General features: G+C 46.7%; 1 protein-coding gene across 2 annotated transcripts in view; it reads left to right on the top strand.

Annotated features, from left to right (window-relative positions):
* Window positions 1–17,902, top strand: part of SIDT2 (SID1 transmembrane family member 2) — an 86,832-nt gene that overhangs the window by 23,083 nt on the left and 45,847 nt on the right. For both annotated transcript variants that reach the window (XM_040425977.1, XM_040425967.1), the window contains exons 3-6: window positions 4,056–4,177; window positions 5,911–6,075; window positions 6,158–6,203; window positions 12,929–13,030. In XM_040425977.1, the coding sequence (XP_040281911.1) occupies window positions 4,056–4,177; window positions 5,911–6,075; window positions 6,158–6,203; window positions 12,929–13,030 (435 nt within the window). The remainder of the gene's footprint in view (window positions 1–4,055; window positions 4,178–5,910; window positions 6,076–6,157; window positions 6,204–12,928; window positions 13,031–17,902) is intronic.

Below are 17,902 nucleotides of genomic sequence, written 5' to 3'. Positions count from 1 at the left end.
ACGGCCGGTGCGTTCCACGCTGGACCGCAAGCCAGCGTATCGTCACAGGGAGCCGCTGCGATCCAGGCTGTACTGTTACAATCTGTCACCTATTTTGAGCCTATAATACTGTTAACATAGCAATGTGCAATAAAGTACTTTCACTCCTGCATGTGTCCTCTTTCTTTTATTCAACTTTTCATTCAGATAAAAAAGCGATTTTTCTGATATACAAATTTAGTCTCAAGGTGCCCAGAGGGGCGTTATTACCCAGCTCTAGTGCCCAGTAACGCCCCCCTGCAGTGCCCAGCACGCCTCCTAAGAAATAAATGTCCTCCTACATCCTTGCCGAATGGCGCCGCCCCCTCCACTCACTACGTCATGTAATTTATTCACTGCACCGTCCTTGCTTCCTCCTCTCTTGGCCTCCGAAATCCCGCGCAGGCGCAGTATCTGAGTGCCTGCGCCTGTACGATACTCCTGCTCCAGAGGACACATGTAGGTAAGAAGGTACTTTATTGCACATTGCTATGTTAACAGTATTATAGGCTCAAAATAGGTGACAGATTCCCTTTAAGCATGCATGGGATAGGCATAAGGCCATCCTTCATATAAGATAGGGCCAGGGACTATTCATAGTATTCAGTATATTGGGCAGACTAGATGGGCCAAATGGTTCTTATCTGCCGACACATTCTATGTTTCTATATATTTTTATATGTAAAATTTGGAAAGGGGGGTGATTTAAATGTTTAATATTTGTATGTTTTTTTTTAAAACTTTTTACATTATAACTTTTAAACCCCTTTAGGGCTCTTTCACACGAGCAGATCCCGTGCGGGTAATCTTCTGCGTAAAAGAGAGCCAAGCCCTGTTCCGGACAGCAGAGACACGGAGCAGTAACATGATTGATAATGCTCTTTGCCTCACTGTGATCTTTTTACTACAAAATCACAGTGAGATAAAGTTGTCACTGCTTTTGTAGCACAAAGGTCACAGAGAGGCACAGGATCCGTGGGATCCGCTTGTGTGAAAGAGCCCTTAGGGACTAGAACCCTTGTTCCATTCACCATAAGAGATCATGCACAGCTTTGCAGACGGATTACCATGGCAACCCTGGAAAGCTTCATCAGGCCCTATCCTGTCATGGTAACTGATCGGAGCCCCACAATTTCACTGCGGGGCCTCTGATCAGAAGTCAGAGGGAGCCACATCCCTCTGCCTTACCTCACAGATGCCGCAATCGCTATTGAATGTGGGATTTGAAGGGTTAATCGCCGATCCTGGTCACTGCGGCCGGGTGCCTGCTGTACTATACAGCCGCCCCCCGCCATGTATGGAGCAGGGTCAGCGCAGCCGTGTGCTCCATGCGAGCCCTTCAACATAATGCAGAAAATGTACGTGATTATGCGTTAAGGGGTTAAATCTATAGAGTTTGGTGCTCTGATTATAAAAAAATATGGAGCCAGGAGAGAAGGATAAATATTTTAAGCCTATAAAGGAGATTTATCAAAAATGCTGTATATGAAAACTGTCTTAGTTGCCGATAGCAACCAGTCAGAGTCCAACAGCTGCTTTGGAAAATGTAAGGATCAGTCTGGTTGCTATGGGCAACTAAGCCAGTTTTCTTATAGCTGGTAGACGCAGGACTATGCGTATATGATGTGGAATAAAACTCGGATTTAATCATTTTCAGAAACGCCAGCTTTACGTAGGGGGGTGTTTTGTGTGTAGCCGGGATGCTTTTATGTAGTAGATTTTATGTCTTCCTTTTATGCGTTTGCTTAGGTCTTTAATTGGGTTTGTTGTTAGTTTGCCCTTAAAAGGGTTGTTCAACCTAAAGGTTAGAATGGTATAAAACAGTGATGTCGCCACATCCTGGGCCTCCTGCCATCTTCCATCGATGACACTTGACCCAGACATGTGACAGCTGCAGCCAAAAAACGAAAGGAACAGTGACGCAATTGGTTTTTGTTTTGTTTTTTGCTTTGCGCACCCAAGAAAACTATAAAAGTCAAATAGCAAGATGTCCAGTATTTTTTTTTTTTTTTTACCTGTTTATAAGACGCACCTGGGTTTTAGAGGAGGAAACTAGTGAAAAAAAAAAATGTATTAGACCTCAGGTCAGACCTCAGCTAAGATGCTCAGATCAGACCCTCATGTTAATAAGACCCCCATGTGATTTGGACCTCAGATCAGACCAAAAAAAAAATATCAACTTGCGTCTCCTGCTCTGGAAACCACCGCCGCACAGCGTGAGGTCACAGAGCGCGCCAATGTCCTTGCACGCGCACAGGTCACAGCACAGCATGCGGAATCCTGCAGGAAAAGACAAAGACCAGGGTGCGATGAGTATAGACCCCTCCTCGATCCTCCTATACTAATGAGCGCTTCCGTATTGGAAGCACTCATTAGTATTCTCACCATAAACCCCCCCCCCCCCCCCCCCAAGGGTCTCCCGTGCTCCCGGCCAACAGAGAGGCCGGCACTTTTTCCTATAGTGTGCAAGCACGACCACCACTGCTGGATTACGTGGTGGTCATAATCCCTGGATGCGATACAAGCAGTGTATAATGTGATGGAAAAATGAATCCAGCCAGCAAAGGAGACAATATGCACAATCACAATACATTAGTAAGTGCCTTGTATTAACTTTCTCTACATGATCAATGCTATTTGCTGTAGTGAGACGACCCCTTTAACACTGAATGACAGTATTGATGTTTTTCTCATCCACCGCAAAAAGAATTAATAAAAGTTAATGAGTTATGTGTACCCCAAAATTGTGCCATTAAAAACTACAACTTGTCCCGCAAAAAAACAAGCCATCATACGACTATATCGTCAGAAAAAAAGTTGTAGCGACAATGGAAAAAAATATATATATATTTGCTTGGTCACTAAGGCCCCAAACAGGCTGCTCACTAAGGGGTTAAATTAGTAAAATAGTGGGACATGTGGCCCTTGTACCAAAAAAGGCTGTGTATCCCTCTCCTAGATCTCTAGCTTCAGGGAAAACTTTCGGCAGTGGTAAATGTTCCGACTCTAGAGGAGATCACGTGTTCTGTGTGTTCCCGGGTCCATACCGTGTGGAGGCCCTGTTCTCCTGACAGCGATGCGACTGTAGGATCAGCATTCCTGGGTATTAATCCAGTAATCCACTCTGAGAACACCTACATATTTCCACAAAATAAAGAATTATAATTGGCAATCTTTATATCTATCTATCTATCTATGTGTGTGTACACAAATAACCATTAAAATCAATAGATCAGAGGGATATATATATAATTTAATTTATTTATTTTTTCTTAATAGTTAGTGTGCATTATTGCAATTCCATAGCGTATAGTATGCCAAATCAAGATCACGTTTATTATTATAGAAAAATGAATTTTTTAAAATATATATATATATATAATATAATATAAATATATGTAAGTGCAATGGTATTGGTCAAAATACAGACCACTTTGTGACTTAATATGCTGCAGTGCTGCTGCTATCACCTCAGACCTCTTTTACCATTTTTGCGCTACTCTTTCCATAGCGTCATATGTCTGACAGGCATCTTGGCTGCCATATGGTGTGTCCAGGTAGCACCGTATTACACAGATACTCTCCCGTAGTAGGAATCTTGGAGAGAGTCACTCCGTAATACAGTATCTGTGGAATATCCCAGAATTGTGATGTAAAAATCATGCGTAGGTATAGTAAGGTTCCATAGACTCCTATCGGTGTATACAGATCTGTTACGACTAAGGATATTTGTCCAAAACGCGTCAACAACCGCTTTGTGCAAGGATCTGTCTGTACCTGGATTTATGTTACGTTAAATAAAGAGGACGTTTTTACTGAATATCATTCCAGTGCCGGATATTTTTCTTCTATACAGCTCTGTACACCTCAGGAGTTCTATGGAGTCGTACAGCAGCGTGGATGTGCCCTAAGGGCGGCTCCCCTTCCTTTTATATATGAAATTTCCAATAAATTTACATGTATATGGAGCCATAGTATTATTATTATTAATTGTATTAGTACTATAACGTGCCTATCTGTGCTTTGTGACTTTTTAGACTGAAGGAGTCAGAGTTTCGGTCAAAGTGCTGTCTGACCAGAAAGGACCACCGCTGCTCTTTGTAGTCCGGCAGAAGGAAGGGTTGATGTCTTTCCAAGTACCGCTGACCCTCAGGGGTTTGTAAGTAGCCATTATTATATATTTTTTGGAGTAGGCTAGAGTATTATCCACATACATGGCACTTTGTTGATTGATATCTTGCACTGTTCCTTAGCCTTAACCTCTTATAGGGGGTGTCTTATCTTATTTACTTTATTTTCACTACAACCTGTGGAAAAATCCATACTCGCCTTCTCCCTGCTGCTCCGTTCCGGTTCCCTTTTTGGCGTTCCAGTCCCCTTACTTACTTTTTAACTTTTTGAATGGATAGGGACATGTCATTGGCTGCAGTAGCGTATGAGATCCCATCCATCTAGAAGTTGACAAATTAGAACTGGAAGACCAATGAAGGGTGGGGAGCAGGTGAGCATGGAAATTAGAAAAACCCCTTTGAGCCATTTTTTGGTTCTAAGGACCCGAATTTTTTTTTTTTTTCATTTTTGCGCTCTTTCAGGCATAGTATTTAATGTGGAGGAATGCGTAAATAAGCAATTCCCCCATTGTTTTTTTTATTTATTTTTGTTTCACAGCATCCACTGTTGCCTAATATAAATAAATAAATATATTTATTTGTATGTGTTTTTTTTCCCGTATTTTTAGCAGTGTATTTTTATATATATTTTTTATTTTTTTCTTTAAAGGGGTATTCCCACCTCCGGGACACACACCTATACCTGTGCATGCGTGGCTGCCCTCCATTTATTCCTGTGGGAGTGACGAAAATAGCCGAGCTGCGCGCTCAACTATTTTCAGAAGTCCCATTGAAATTAATGGGAAGTGCACTGTGCAAGCATGGCCACCGCTCCATTCACTTCTGCGGGGCTGACTGAAATAGCCAGTTATTTTCGGCGTTCTCATAGCAATGAATGGGGGGGGGGGGGGGGGGGGCGTGCATGCTCAGTGCACCCTCCGGGACTTTGCGGGCTCTGTTCTAAGCTTGGGTGCGGGTCCCAGAGACATTGGGGGCGTATCCTAGTGAATGTCTGACATTGGCAATAACCTTTTAAGTATCATTAGTGGACTTTGATCATTTTAAGGGCCACTGAGTTTTGGTACATAGAGACATATGAATAGTTTTGATCGGTGGGGGTCTGAGTGGTGGGACCCCCCACCAATCTCTACAACTAGGGGAGAGAAGCCCTCTTTCTCCTCGCTGCAGAGGATGGAATCGAGATGGGCCCCTAGACTTCTGCAGCGAGGAGAGAGTGAGATATATGTGCTCTTCCCCCTCCTCGTTCTAGTGATTGGTTGGGGCTCTTCTCGCTCAGACCCCAACAGATCTAAACTTTTCATATGTCTCTAATGACTTATCAAAAAGTTTTACCAAAACCCAGTGACACTTTAACACAGTGTTCCGCCATATGCTTTTATTATCTACTTTCCCACCACCGCTACTGGTACCTGAGGTAAGGCCTGTCGGATACTCTGACTAGACATTGCGTTGCCAGGGCTGACAGGGACCTTACAGTGTGACCTTCCTCCATTTGCCTCCACCATAGTCAGCATTGCTCGCGGTGCTTAAGGGGTTAAACAGACGGGATCAAAGCAAGTGCTGGAGTGCAGTTGTCAATCACAGCTATCCTCCAGCGGGTAGTCAGGCGGGCACAGCCTCTGTACACCACGTGAGCACAATCATGTTCTTGAACGTTGGGTTGCAGGAAGGGGTTAAAATCCTAACTTGAAGCTTCTCTCTGCTTTCTCTTTCACGTATGCATTTATGTCAGGTACTTACCTCTAGAAACGCTCTTCCCCAGGTACCAACGTAATTACCAGTATAAAGATGTCGGGCGCACACTGTGCCAGCCACCCACTCGGGCCGAGGCGAAGACGGAGTCCTTCTTTGTGGACGTTTCTACCTTGTCTGAGAAGAATGCCACCTACTACTTGCGTGTTACACATGTGGAGAGCTTTGTGCTGCGGTGAGGAACAACGTCCGGTGCGACCTCTCAGCTTGCGTCTGGATCTACGTCAACTTCACCAATTTATTTTTTATCTTTGTAGGACAAAAGAACGGTTCAGTTTTAATTCCACTCCCGCTCAGCCTCAGGTATAATGTGACGAGGTGACAAGTACATGTACAGTGAGGTTTCTATGTGCGTGTTTGCTCTGGTCTGCATTTTGTGTATGGTGTAGTTGTACCTTTTTAATGACCTACCAGAGGAAAGGCATCAAAGATAGAGAAAACCATTGCTTGATCTTGATGACCTGCTGAGATCTTCCACGTTACAGGCCCGAAGCCTGAAGCTGCACTGTTATAACAGGTTAGGATGAGAAGATGTTAGGAGCAGTTTTGTTGTGGAGGCCTTGTGTGCATGTGTCATTCCAATGCAGGTAGGATGAAGATACTATGGTAGTCGCACAAGGTTTCCTTGACAAACCTGCACCTGTCGGAAATCATGACCCTAAGTCAGTGATGGCGAACCTTTTACAGACTGAGTGCCCAATCTGTAACCCAAAACCCCCTTATTTATCGCAAAGTCCCAACACGGCAATGTAACCTGAATACTACAGTCCAGTATAGTATCTTCCATATACTTCGCTATAGTAGCCTGCCTACATTCAGTGCGCTGCCTGTGCCGTTCATAGTGCCCCCTGCGCTGATAATTGGCAGGAAATGTCTAGGGCACATTGGTACGCCTTAGACTTTTTCCAAGGCGCGGGTGCCCACAGAGAGGGCTCAGAGTGCTGCCTCTGGCACCCGTGCCGTAGATTTGCCACCACTGCCCTATGTTCTCATCAGAACCTGCAAGTTGTTCTTCTTCAGACTTTGCTCTGTTCGTTTAAAGGGGTTGTGTCATCTTGAGCACTGGTGGCATAGCACTAGGATATACCGCCAGTGTCTGATCCAACCTGGTCCAACTTCCATCTCTAGTGAAGGAGAGCAAACTGCGCATGCAGGGCCACCCTCTATTCATTTCTGTGGGACTGCTGAAAATAGCTGAGCACAGCGCCCAGAGGTGGGACCCGCACCTGTCAGACATCGTTGGCATACTCTAGCAATATATGCCACCAATGCTTGAGATGACACAGCCCCTGTAAGATTTATAGGGAGTCTGTCACTGCCAAAATCAGCATAAGCATGCCGCCATGTAGGGTAGGTGCCCCGAAACATACTCATACCTTCCTTGTTAAACTTTAGTCCTCTTATCCTGAGAAATGCTTTTTATTTTATGCAAATAAGGTTTTCGGTGCAACTGGGGCGGAGCTGCTCTGTTCAGTGCACCTGGCTTCCCCTGCATCATCTCTACCAGCTCTGAAATCTCCAGGTGTAATGGCAGATCAATGGTGCACTGAAAACCTTATTTGCATAAAATTTAGAGAGCAGCATTTCTCAGGATTAGAGGATCAGATTTGGTATGGGTATGTTTCATGGTACCTGCCCTACATGGCGGTTTTTGAGTTGCAGACTCCTTTTCATATCACAACATGGAAGATGCACAGAATCCCTTTCACATTGTTAAAGGGGTTATCCAACCCCCTATAATGATCCTTTACCCCAATGCCCGGGCCCCTCGTATACATTATATTCACCTGCTCCCTGGCACCCTCGTTCCTGCGAATCCCTGCACAGCCACCGATCTCTCAGATCAAAATATCCGGTGGGGGGAAGCAGCCAATAGCAGGCCGCGATGCTCGTCGACGGATGTTATGATTCACGCAATTGGGAGATGCCGTGGCGGCCGTGCAGGGATCCGGAGCGACGCAGGTGCCAGGAAGCAGGTAAGTATAATGTATACGAGGGGCCCAGGCATAGGGGGGGGAGGTGGGAAGGTCATTATAGGGGTTGAAGTGGTGGCTTTTGAGCATTTCATCTGGTAAGTTGCGTCAATTTCAGTTCCAGCTATAATGATGATTTTTCTATGCTGTGTGTATTGCCATTGCCAAAGCAGACGCTGCTCCTTGTGACATGCCTACGCCCTGCTCCCCCATATACAAAGTTGTCCTAGTATTTACCTCCTTTTAAGGGTCCATTCACACATCCGTGTGTGTTTTGCGGATCCACATATCCGCAAAACACGGACAGCAGCAATGTGCGTTCCGCATTTTGCGGACCACACATCGCCGGCACTAATAGAATATGCCTATTCTTGTCCACAATTGCGGACAAGAATAGGACACAGGAACAAAAATGCGGCCCCGGAAGTGCGGGTCCGCATTTCCGGAGCCAGGCCGCACATCGTGCTGCTCCATAGAAATGAATTGGTCGGAACGAAGTTGCGGACGTGTGAATGGGGCCTTATACTGGGTGGAGTGATAGATGTCTCCTCCCGTACCTTTCCCCTTGTCTTGAGATATCCTGTGATGTGTAGGATGAGATGACCACACAACGCCCCATAGAATAGCCCAAAGGGTTTTCTCTGAGCTAGTCATCTCATGGCATTCATTTGGATATCTTCATCCAAGGGGAAAGGTAAGGATGGACTCGCTGGTAATGGTTGAGATGGTAAAGACACAACCCTTTGGACTCTGGTCACTCTGAAAGTATTATCTAACCACCATTATAATAAAAGGCATGGTAGATATTTCCAGATCACGCCGCACAGTTGATGACTGTCAGATGCCACGTACGGTTTAATGAGCTCCTTTTAATTTGCTCCCGAAACGACTGCTCTGGTCTCTGACCTGCATCTTGGGTTTTTATTAGCCCACACCTTCTCTACACTAGTACGTGACCGCCCGGGTTCAGGTGACCCATTCCTACAGTATCTGGGCCTGTCTAAGGCTACGTCTACATGACGACATTTGCCGCGCGACATTTTTTATAATGGCAGTCTATGGTGTCGCACTGCAACATGCAACATACTGCGACGCAACAGTCGCAGAAAATCCATTCGAGATGGATTTTTCTGCGACTGTTGCGTCGCACTTGCAGCATGTTGCAGTGTGACACCATAGACTGCCATTATAAAAATTGTCGCGCGACATTAGTGCAACAAAATGTTGCGCTACAAATGTTGCAGTGTAGTTGTGCCCTATCTGTCGCGCGATTTATTGTCGTCGTGTAGACGTAGCCTTAATCTACGTCTTTCTCTGTAAGCATTTTGTAAAGAGCTTCAGATCATAGATATATCTTAAGATCCATGATTTAGAAGTACGTTATCGGTGGCCGGGTCAGAGCACTTACCTCAGGGTGTGTAACAGATACTGCTGCTAGTGATGCGCTCTAGACATGCAGTCTGCTGAAGGGTGTCACTTAATAGACAGCTGTTCCTACATTATGTATGGCAGGGATGCTCAACCTGTGGCCCTCTAGCTGTTGTAAAACTAAAACTCCCATCATGCTCGGCTGTAGGCTGATAGCTGTAGGCTTTTCGGACATGCTGGGAGTTGTAGTTTTGCAACAGCTGGGGGGCCGCAGTTTGAGCATGCCTGATGTATGGGATCAGTCAGTCCTAACCTGTGCTAGCGCAGAAGTGGTCTGACTGATTAATGCTGAATTACCCTATGGACCATCCGTTTACAGCGCCCTAGCAGATGTACGGCGTACGGCTCCAGTGCAGACTGTCAGGACAGTGAATGCTGTTGGTGATGTCGAAAACCCAATCCATGAAGCTCCGATGAACAATTGAAAGGGCTTGTCCGAGTGTTTAATACTAATGACCTATCTTCAGGATCATCATTATGTGATTGGTGAGGATCCGACACCCTGCACCACCCCTGCGGTACTCTAATGAGCGCCACAGCAAAAAGCACTTTACCCTTTATTGTATAATAGCTGTGCTGGGTATTGCAGCTCAGCCCCATTCCCTTGAATCAGATACTGATAGGATAGGTCATCAGTATTAAACACCTGGACATCCCCTTTAAAGGGGTATTCCCATCTTGTACGTTGGGGGCATATCGCTAGGATATGCCACCAATGTCTGATAGGTGCGGGTCCCACCTCTGAGATCCGCACCTAAACTTAGAATGGAGCCCACAAAAGCGCCCTCCATTCATTTCTATGAGACTGCTGAAAATAGCAGAGCGTTTACTTTTCCGTATGCCCCATAAAAGTGGTGGTGCTCTTCCTATTTGTTTCAGTGGGACTTCCGAAAATAGACGAGGGCACCGCTGGGTATTACAGCTGTAGACCGTTTTTTCTTGTTAGTTTATATGGCCTGCTGCTCAGTTGCTGACTGTTACTTCTTCATGATAGCAGCCCTTACAGGTGACCAGAGCAAATTTATTGATTCAAACGATCCTATTAAAGGGAATCTGGCATCACGATCTTGGACTATTATCTGCAATAATACTGCACATAACTAGTCCAGATCGCCATTTTATATTTTTCTCCTGTCCTCCGCTGTCAGGGTTTAAGGCTCCATTCAAACGTCCGTAGTGCATTGCGGATCCGCAATACACCCGGCTGGCACCCTCATAGAAATGCCTATTCTTGTCCTCAATTTTCTTGCGGAGCTGCAGACCGGAAGATCGGGGCCGCGCTCCAGAAATGGGGATGCGGAGAGCACATAGTGTGCTCTCCGCATCTCTTCCGGCCTCATAGAGAATGAATGGGTCCGCACCCGTTCCGGATAATTGCGGAACAGATGTAGACCCATTCTACGGACGTCTGAATGGAGCCTAAAGCTGCACTGAAATACATTGCCGTGCATGCGCACAGAAGTCCTCTCCATTATGTTGGCATGGCACATCAGTCCAGACTGTGTATTTTACTGCAGCTTTGAGTGCTGACAGCAGGGGAACGGGGAGCAGTAGGAAAAAGACAAAATGGTTGTCTGGTCTCTTTATGTGTAGTACTACTTATATATTACTGCAGATAATGGTCCAGAATCATGGTGACAGATTCCCTTTAAAGGGGTTGTACAGGAATCGAAAAACGTGTTCTTCCAGAAATGGTGCTGCACCCTTCTACGGACTGTTTGTGGTATTGCAACTCAGTCTCATTCTCTGAAATCAAGCTGAACTGTAGTACCAGACACAACCCATGGACACGTGTGAAGCTGTTTGTGGAAGAAAAAAGTCATGTTTTTCTGATCATGGGTAACCCTTCTAAATGAGTTATCCCACGACTAATGTAAAAAATAAAAATCAGACATCATATAGTACAGGACAAAGCTAGAACCAGCCCTGGACCTCACATGGATCCAGAGATCTCCCCATTCATTGCTCTGCTAGATTTATATCAAGCTGAAGCGGACTGTCTTTTCTGCTGCAGCTCAGGGGGCGTGTCTCAGCTCTCCCTATCACAGCTCAGGGGGCGTGTCTCAGCTCTCCCTATCTCAGCTCAGGGGGCGTGTCTCAGCTCTCCCTATCTCAGCTCAGGGGGGCGTGTCTCAGCTCTCCCTATCTCAGCTCAGGGGGGCGTGTCTCAGCTCTCCCTATCTCAGCTCAGGGGGGCGTGTCCCAGCTCTCCCTATCTCAGCTCAGGGGGGCGTGTCTCAGCTCTCCCTATCTCAGCTCAGGGGGGCGTGTCTCAGCTCTCCCTATCTCAGCTCAGGGGGCGTGTCTCAGCTCTCCCTATCTCAGCTCAGGGGGCGTGTCTCAGCTCTCCCTATCTCAGCTCAGGGGGCGTGTCTCAGCTCTCCCTATCACAGCTCAGGAGGCAGTTGAAGGATGAAACTGAGCATGTGCGGCGATCTCAGTGAGCAGGTCAAAGAAATAAGAAAAAAATAAACAGCAGATGGCGCTATACAGATATATTTTATTGAATAACTCAGTGGCTATGCTAAATTATTAATCACATGCAATTACAAAAGTATTTAGATCCAGGTGCTGGTTTGAAAACTGTACAATATTTTTCGTGGGACATCCACTTTAATGCCAAGAACAGACAATATGGTTGCCAAACGTGGCTGAAATACTGCCCACATGCCATGACTAGTAAGCACATGATTTTGACGTTTTACCAGCAAAATTGTGCTGCCGTTGCCCACCGCATGCTGATGGGGTTTGGGTAATTTGCATTGATAGCCTGTCCCTAGTCGAGCACAGCATTCCCATATGGACGTCGCTGTCCCAGGACAGAGACTTCCCCTTTACCATTTATTCATTTAAGGCCTATCCTAGGGGTAAACCATCAATGTAATATCTGAAAGAACATATTTAAAATCATGGCCTGTTGGATGCTTAAAGTGGTTATCCCACAAAGAAAAATGTAAAAGTATCCTTAGTAACGCACACAATTATTTTAACTATATCCATGCAAAAAATACTGCTTTTACCCTATTTTTTGTTTCTTCCCAATCTGGAGCTCCAGTCTCTTCCCTTTCTGTGGGTGGGCATCAGGCACCTGCATCTCTCAGGAGTGCATACAGTTGGCTTTTGTGAAGTCCTTCCTTCCCTGCATAGAGAATAGTCCATATAGCCCCATAGATACATATGATATGTAATGCCCCCACAATTTCCTTCTCCACTGTCTAGAGAGAGCTATATATCACTATGAACGTAGAAGTAGGGATGAAGGAATGAAAGTTGTGTGGGCCATTTCACTATGAGATCCGTATGCTGGCACTGAGAGGAGGGGAAGGGAGCAGGCAAGCTACTGAGCATGTGCGTCCTCTACTGAACAGCAGGGGGCGTTAACAGAGAGGAAATTGTAATGTCCATAAAAATTCTTACACTATTTGTATTGCGTGCATATCGCAAATGCCTGATTCATTGCACAGTATTACTTTTCCGGGAACCTCTATAGGAATGTTAATGGTTGGCATTTGCTATATCTGTATGAAGTGTATATTCTGGCCGTTGGCACAGTGTGCCAGTGTTATTTCACTCCTGTCTGTCTTGTATTCTGTGTGATATACCTTGTTTCCTATTGTCTGTTTGCAGTATTTTAAGTACGTCTTCCCGCCGGACGTGGACTCTGTGATTGTTAAAGTCACTTCTCCGTCTGCATTTCCCTGCTCTGTCATCTCCATACAAGATATTCAGGTATGTACCCAGCAGTAGTATCCGAAGGTACTGCGCCAGTGCCCATTGATGTCTTCAGTTGTGTACGAGCCTATTGCCAGATGTCAATTCAAATAGCGCTTAAATAGCAATTGCCCAAAATTTTATCATTGGTGAAGACCCGCTAATATGATTCAGGGCCGTAAAAATGAGCGATTCCCTGCAGACCTGTGCCCAGACTGTAATATCTGAATGGACCCTATGCTGTAATACTGCCTAAGGATTATCGGGGTGGGTCACCAGAAAAATGGGGGAGATTTATCCAAACTGCTGCAAAGGAAAACTGGCTTAGTTGCCTATCTCAACCAATCAGATTCCACCATTCATTTTTTTAGCGCTCTCTTGGAAAATCAAATGATCAATCTGATTGGAACGTTCGGCCCATACTAGAACTGTCCTATACTTGTCCGTAATGCGGACAATAGTAGGGCATGTGTTATTTTTTTTGCGGAATTGACATACGGACACGGAATGCGCACAAAGTAATTTCAGTTTTTTGGGGTTTTTTTTTGCAGCTCTATTGAAGTGAATGGTTCCACATACAGGCTGCAAAAAAATACATTTGTGTGCATGAGCCCTTACTCTGTGCACCCCTGCTCCTCCCCATTCCTCTGCCAGCCCCTACCTCTCTTTGACAGGGACAGGTGAGATGACTATATAGGCACCTGGCCCTGTCAATCAAGAAGGAGAGGAAGGGGCTGTCAGAGGAAGCAGGAGGAGCAGGGGTGCACAGAGTGACTTGCCCCACCTTTGGTGCACTTTACTGCTCATTTGCATAACGAATGAAGCAGCAGATCACTAAGTGACAGGTATCCTTACATTCAGCTGTGCTCGACCTACAAGACATTGTGCCTGGTCTGTCAGTGAATGTCATGGTAACAGGCTGCCTTTAGCAGAACAATTCGGATAAATGTAGGCAGTTCATAAGTACATTAAAAAGGCTGCAAAGCTGAATCCCCACTGACCAGTAGGGGTTAAGCCGGCTATACACATTAGACAAATGTAGGCTGAACCTGCTGATTTTGGTGGGATCCGCCAACCGTCTTATGTGTGTGGGGTCTCCTGACTTTCCCCCAATGGCAGATGTCAAGGTACATAAGGATTGTTCCTTAAAGGGGTTGTCCCACTTCAGCAAATGGCATTTATCATGTAGAGCAGTGGCCCCTAACCTTTTTTGCACCAAGGACCGGTTTCATGCAAGACAATTTTCCCAGGGATCGGGTGGGGCGGGAAGGGGGTGGGGGTTCTGGGGCAGGGCTTAGGGGGTGGGCGGGACCGACTGATTCACGCGCATAACAAAACACAAGGTGCATATTAAAATATATAACACTATATAATGACTATATAAACTGACTATGGTCTCTGCTGCACTGTACCGTATTTTTCGCCCTATAAGATGCACCTAGTTTTAGAGGAGAACAATAAGAAAAAAATATTTTTCATTACACCTCAGGTCAGACCAGCAATCAGACCCCCAATGTTAATCAGACCTCAGATCAGACCCCCAATGGCTCAGATCAACCCCCAAACCTTTAGCCATCTATCAGCCCCCAATGTCAGCCATAAACCCCCCCAATGTCAGCCATAAACCCCCCCAATGTCAGCCATAAACCCCCCCAATGTCAGCCATAAGCCCCCAAATGTCAGCCATAAGCCCCCCATTAGCCCCTCATGTCAGCCATAAGCCCCCCATTAGCCCCTCATGTCAGCCATAAGCCCCCCATTAGCCCCTCATGTCAGCCATCAGCCCCATGTCCCTCATGTCAGCCCCATGTCCCTCATGTCAGCCCAATGTCCCCCAGGTCAGCCCCATTAGCCCCTTATGTCAGCCATCAGCCTCATGTCAGCCCCATGTCCCTCATGTCAGCCCCATGTCCCTCATGTCAGCCCCATGTCCCTCATGTCAGCCCCATGTCCCTCATATCAGCCCCATGTCCCCCAGGTCAGTCCCATTAGCCCCTCATGTCAGCCATAAGCCCCCCATTAGCCCCTCATGTCAGCCATAAGCCCCCCATTAGCCCCTCATGTCAGCCATAAGCCCCCCATTAGCCCCTCATGTCCCTCATGTCAGCCCCATGTCCCTCATGTCAGCCCCATGTCCCTCATGTCAGCCCCATGTCCCTCATGTCAGCCCCATGTCCCTCATGTCAGCCCAATGTCCCTCATGTCAGCCCCATGTCCCTCATGTCAGCCCAATGTCCCCCAGGTCAGCCCCATTAGCCCCTTATGTCAGCCATCAGCCTCATGTCAGCCCCATGTCCCTCATGTCAGCCCCATGTCCCTCATGTCAGCCCCATGTCCCTCATGTCAGCCCCATGTCCCTCATGTCAGCCCCATGTCCCTCATGTCAGCCCCATGTCCCTCATGTCAGCCCCATGTCCCTCATGTCAGCCCCATGTCCCTCATGTCAGCCCCATGTCCCTCATGTCAGCCCCATGTCCCCCAGGTCAGTCCCATTAGCCCCTCATGTCAGCCATAAGCCCCCCAGGTCAGCCATCAGCCCCCAGTGCAAATAAAAAATAAAATAAAAAAACACTTACCTCTCCTGCTCCTGCTCACCATCGCGATCCTCTTCATTCTGCTGTCGGCTGGCTGTGTATAGCGGCGCACAGCGTGAGGTCACAGAGAGACCTCACGCTGTGCGCAGCCCTGCACAGCCGATAGCCGAGCCGTGGACCAGGAAGCGGTGAGTACAGATCCTTCACCGCTCCCTGGTCCTTCTGTACTAATGAAGCGCTTCCATAATGGAAGTGCTTCATTAGTACAGAGTTAAACACTGCCCTGATCGTCGCGGCCCGGCTAACAATCCTCCACGGCCCGGTCCTGGGCCGCGGCCCGGCGGTTGGGGACCGCTGATGTAGAGACAGTTAATACCAGGCACTTACTAATGTATTGTGATTGTCCATATTGCCTCCTTTGCTGGCTTGATTTCTTTTTCCATAACATTATACACCGCTCGTTTCCAGGGGTTTACGACCACCCTGCAATCCAGTAGCGGTGGTCGCGTGCTTGCACAATATAGGAAAAAGCGCCGGCCGATGGCTGGTATAATGGGAGCGCACATAGGCACGCATGCGCAGAAGCTCCCGGCCACCTCGTATCCGCGCTGCAGCGGTGGCCATCAACCCTGAATACGAGCAGTGTATAATGTGATGGAAAAATGAATGAAGCCAGCATAGGAGACAATATGGAGAATCGCAATACATTAGTAAGTGCCTTGTAGTAACTTTCTCTACATAATAAATGCCATTTGCTGAAGTGAGACGACCTCTTTAAGGGGCCACTGCCAACGGTGTCTGATGGCTGAGCAGCTGTTGAGCAGACAATCACAAGGCGGAGGCAGTCATACACATTTTAGTCCATATTGGGCGTTGTTCAGACTGGCCGTCCATGTTAAATGAGACCTGACAATGGGCGAATGCTCCTCCACAGAGAATCTTTTTCATGGAGAGATCATTCATGTGTTGGCTGATGGTACCATACACAGTTGAGGACTTGCAACTATCGGACAAAAATATTTAACACTACCGATTTTACGTACGGTATCTGTCTCTCATGGTCGGCTAAAATGACTGTTCATTGTTAAAGGATATTCCTATCACAGACAATGGGGGCATATAACCTCTGGGACCTTCACCTACGCTGAAAACGGAGCGACAAAAGTGGTGGCTGGAGGACCCCGGGTTTCCCAGGGTCCGGCCACTCCCATACAAGTAAATGGGAGCGCAGCGGCTTGTGTGGCCACCGCTCCCATTCATTTTTATGGAGCCAACGGAAATAGCCGAGCCAGCGATCGGCTATTATCAGCGGCCCCATACAAATGAATGGAGGGCGGCTGCGCAGTGCGCCTTCTACCACCTTTTCCCGCTTCATTCTTTGTGTAGGTGTGGGTCCCAGAGGTAGGACCTGCACCTATAAGACAATGGGAGCATATCCTAGCGATATGCCCCCATTGTATGTGATGGGAATACCCCTTTAAATTTCACCTGTCGAACGATCCTTCTGGATGAAAGCGTCGATTTTGGTCACCTTTAGACTAATGTGTGTGGCCTCCTTTTTAGACTGTGCTGCCATAGCTGTAAAACAGAACATGCAATGCAACAGCTCTCTGCAAACCAAATAAAGTACAAAAATGCATAATAATTGAAAGTGCTATACTAATAATTTAGAGATGCTTGGCAAATCATTTTGTACAAAATTATTTGAGCCCGTCTGCCGCACGTCAAGGCGATCTGTGAAAGACGGGTTCCTAACACTAAATACTACCTGTTATGTGCCATGACGGCTAGCATACAATTCAGGGAGTGTAGGTTCCACATAAATGCTGGGCCTGCTTTAATTTCTGTCATCTTTGGTGCCAAAATGGCCTCCATTATATCCAAGGAATGCAGGTACCAACATGCATGCCGGGCCCACTCCACACCACTCCTGGTGCCAAATGGCCACCAAAGACTGCAATGAGAGTCCACAACTATATCTCTCCTGGTGCCAAATGGCTTCCAGTGAGTGAGGGGGAGCAGGCCAAGCTATATACTCACACTAATTAAAATCAGCCTATGGGGCAGACAAGCTGGTCAGGGGTGCACGACTAAGGCCTCTTTCACACGGGCGTTGCGGAAAAATGTGCGGGTGCGTTCCGGGAACACCCGCGATTTTTCCGCGCGAGTGCAAAACATTGTAATGCGTTTTGCACTCGCGTGAAAAAAATCGTGCATGTTTGGTACCCAAACCTGAACTTCTTCACAGAAGTTCGGGCTTGGGTTAGGTGTTGTGTAGATGTTATTATTTTCCCTTATAACATGGTTATAAGGGAAAATAATAGCATTCTGAATACAGAATGCTTAGTAGGTGATC

Source organism: Bufo bufo, chromosome 1, assembly GCF_905171765.1.
Source record: "Bufo bufo chromosome 1, aBufBuf1.1, whole genome shotgun sequence".
In the NCBI taxonomy this organism is placed as follows: domain Eukaryota; kingdom Metazoa; phylum Chordata; class Amphibia; order Anura; family Bufonidae; genus Bufo; species Bufo bufo.
This window is presented reverse-complemented; position numbering and strand designations above follow the sequence as displayed.